The sequence below is a fragment of the Triticum aestivum genome, chromosome 5B, assembly GCF_018294505.1.
Source record: "Triticum aestivum cultivar Chinese Spring chromosome 5B, IWGSC CS RefSeq v2.1, whole genome shotgun sequence".
In the NCBI taxonomy this organism is placed as follows: Eukaryota; Viridiplantae; Streptophyta; class Magnoliopsida; order Poales; family Poaceae; genus Triticum; species Triticum aestivum.
This window is the reverse complement of record NC_057807.1, coordinates 276,975,489-276,978,236: the sequence shown is the minus strand read 5'-3', so window position 1 is coordinate 276,978,236 and position 2,748 is coordinate 276,975,489. Positions and strand designations below refer to the sequence as shown.

At 41.7% G+C, this 2,748-nt stretch overlaps 1 protein-coding gene across 1 annotated transcript; it reads left to right on the top strand.

The window, feature by feature from the left end:
• The first annotated feature begins 764 nt into the window (after positions 1-764).
• On the top strand, positions 765-1,849 carry LOC123115980 (RING-H2 finger protein ATL56-like). Its single transcript, XM_044537005.1, has one exon. It carries the CDS (start codon positions 1,144-1,146, stop codon positions 1,699-1,701), a length of 558 nt encoding a protein of 185 aa, XP_044392940.1. The 5' UTR covers positions 765-1,143; the 3' UTR covers positions 1,702-1,849.
• Positions 1,850-2,748: the final 899 nt, after the last annotated feature.

Genomic DNA, 2,748 nt, shown 5'->3' with positions numbered 1-2,748 from the left:
AAAAGAACTCTGGACGCCAATATGCATGCGACGCACGCCATCCACTAGGATAAGCTCACTTCATTGTTTATAAGAGGAAACAACTCTATTTGAACCTAACTTTAATACAGACATTAAATATGTAGAAGTATTATATATCAGCTATAAATTATTTTAATAAAGAAAACATAAATTTTAAAAGTATTCACAATACCACGAACTGAAAGAAATGAATATTCCGGAAAAGATTTGTACCAATTGAATTTGCAAAAAATGGAAAAAGTTTGTGAATTTGAAAATAATTCATTGAATGTGAAAAATTATTCATTCAATTTTAGAAATGTTCATTGAATTTGAAAAGGTTCAACAATTTTGAAAAAAAAAATTCACCAAGTTAGAAAAAAAATTCAACAATTCCAAAATAAAGTTCATCGAATTTGAAAAAAAAGTTCATCGAAGTAGAAAAAAAAGTTCAAGAATTTGAATAAAGTTCATCGACTTTCGAAAAAAGTTCAACAATTTGAAAAGAAGTTCATTGACTTTGAAAAAAAGTTAATCGAATTTGAAAGAAAGCTCATAAATTTCGAAAGTAGTTCATCAAATTTGAAACAAAATGAATAATTTGGAGACAAAGTTCATCAAATTTGAAACAGAAAATCAATGATTTTGAGAAAAAGTTCATTGATTTGAAAAAAGTTCATTGAATATGAAAAAGGTTCACCAAATTTGAAAAACAAATCATCAACCTTTAGAAAAAAGTTCATCAATTGGGAAAAAGTTCATCAAATTAAAAAAACATCTATTTTTAAAAAAATTCATCAAATTTCAATGATCCGGCCGAGGGAAGATTTGAGTAGGCGCGCGCGTGGCAGCAGAAGGTACTCGGCCATGGCTGCTATGAACGATCCGATGCTCGGTTAGGGTTAGTGCTGCCGTTCGCTGGTTCAGTTTGGTGCGCGCCGGCGACGACTATTACTAAATCGCTCCTGACTTGTTAAATACTCCAGGTCAGGATTAATCCAGTAGGATTAATGTTAGCTAACTAACCTGCGTCTCCACGTCAGTATAGATATTTGGGAAGGGATACTCGGAGTCGGAGTGGGATACGATCCAGGCATTGAACTTGCATAGGTTGGATCCATCTCCAACTCCTTTCCTGATTCTATGGCCTACATAACCTACCTCGCCCGCACAGGCGCACGCCATCTAAGGATATCGTTCACTGCAGCCGTCGCCCGTACGTCCCCACCGCCACGACCGCCGGCCATCACCATGGACTACGATGACATGTTAGATTGGATCATATGGGTGCTTTTGTTGATCTTCGCCGTCATCGCTGCGCTCAGCGCCGCCGTGGCGCTCGTCGTGGCGATCGCCGAGGTGGTCCGTCACGTGCGGCAGCACTGCAAGTGGCTGTCCATCGAGCGGCTGCTGGAGAGCATACCCGACGTTGCATACAAGCAGATGCCCGATCGAGACGGCGGCTCTCCGTCGGAGGAGGGGAAGGAGTTGCGCAGGAGCCCGAGCTCGTGCGTGATCTGCCTGGCGCAGTACGAGGGTGGCGAGCGGTGCAGCGTCCTGCCGGGATGCGGCCACGTTTTCCACAGGGGCTGCGTCGCGACGTGGCTGCACACCACGCACAACACCTGTCCGCTCTGCCGGGCGACGATAGCCGCCGGCGCCGTGGCACGGAAGGACAACGCCGCAGAGGATATGGTGTAACAAGAAGCCTAGAAGTAGAGTCTCGTTTTTACCCCACAGTTTTTGTTGCAGCTCAGGTTATATTGAGGCACATTTTTGTAATTAAGCAAGTATAATGTATTTCTCTGAGCTCGGTTTTTGCTGAATAATTGCAGCACCTATTTTTTCATCGGGTGCCTGAAAACGTTTTTTACATCAGCCGAATTCGTGGACCGTTGGATCAAAATCGGCTACCGTGCTTTCTGTAACCTTCAACCGTTCTTTCTTTGTCCGCTTCCAGGCTCCAGCACCTGCAGGACGTCGGCCGCTGCACCACCCTCCGCCACCTTCCGCCATCGTTCTGCCCCTTGTTGAAATAGTTGTATAGAGATGGGATATGAATTTAAACTTCTACTCCCTCCGTTCCCAAATAATTGTCTTTCTAGCCATCTCAAATGGACTACAACATATGGATGTATGTAGACATATTTTAGAGCGTAGATTCACTCATTTTGCTTCGTATGTAGTCACTTGTTGAAATCTCTAGAAAGACAATTATTTAGGAACGGAGGGAGTATGTTGTTAAATGTAGTGAGTGTTCGTTTACAAGGAAAAGGAAAGCAATGGCACCAGTGATGAGATATAGGCAAGTCTCATCTTGCAATTCAAGGCCCATGAAGTTGAACTTCTTTTTGAACTGTTTACAAATCATAGATCAAAATTGCCAACTAACCTTCCTAACAAAAAATCAATCCGCACCACTATACACCCACTTTAGGCCTCATTCGGTTTGAATGAATTTTTCAAAAAAGGGACAGGAACATTTCTACAGATGCATTCGGTTTGTAGGAAATGCACACGGAAATTTCGTAGAAATACTATTTATTTTCTATGTTTTTGAAGGAATATACACATCCACTCAAAGTTTATTTTATGCATAGGAACGAGGCAAGTCAATTCCGTAGGATGGCAAGTGTCATCCTATCAACTTCCTGTATACTATTCCTATATCCTACGCTTTGGTTTCCTTCAAACCGAATAAGGCCTTAATGGATTTCGACTCCCATAACTTAGTTTATTATTATGTAT

Bases quoted from the DNA above. Each gene is read 5' to 3' on its own strand.
- LOC123115980 (XM_044537005.1), top strand. From the start codon at position 1,144: ATGGCCTACATAACCTACCTCGCCCGCACAGGCGCACGCCATCTAAGG.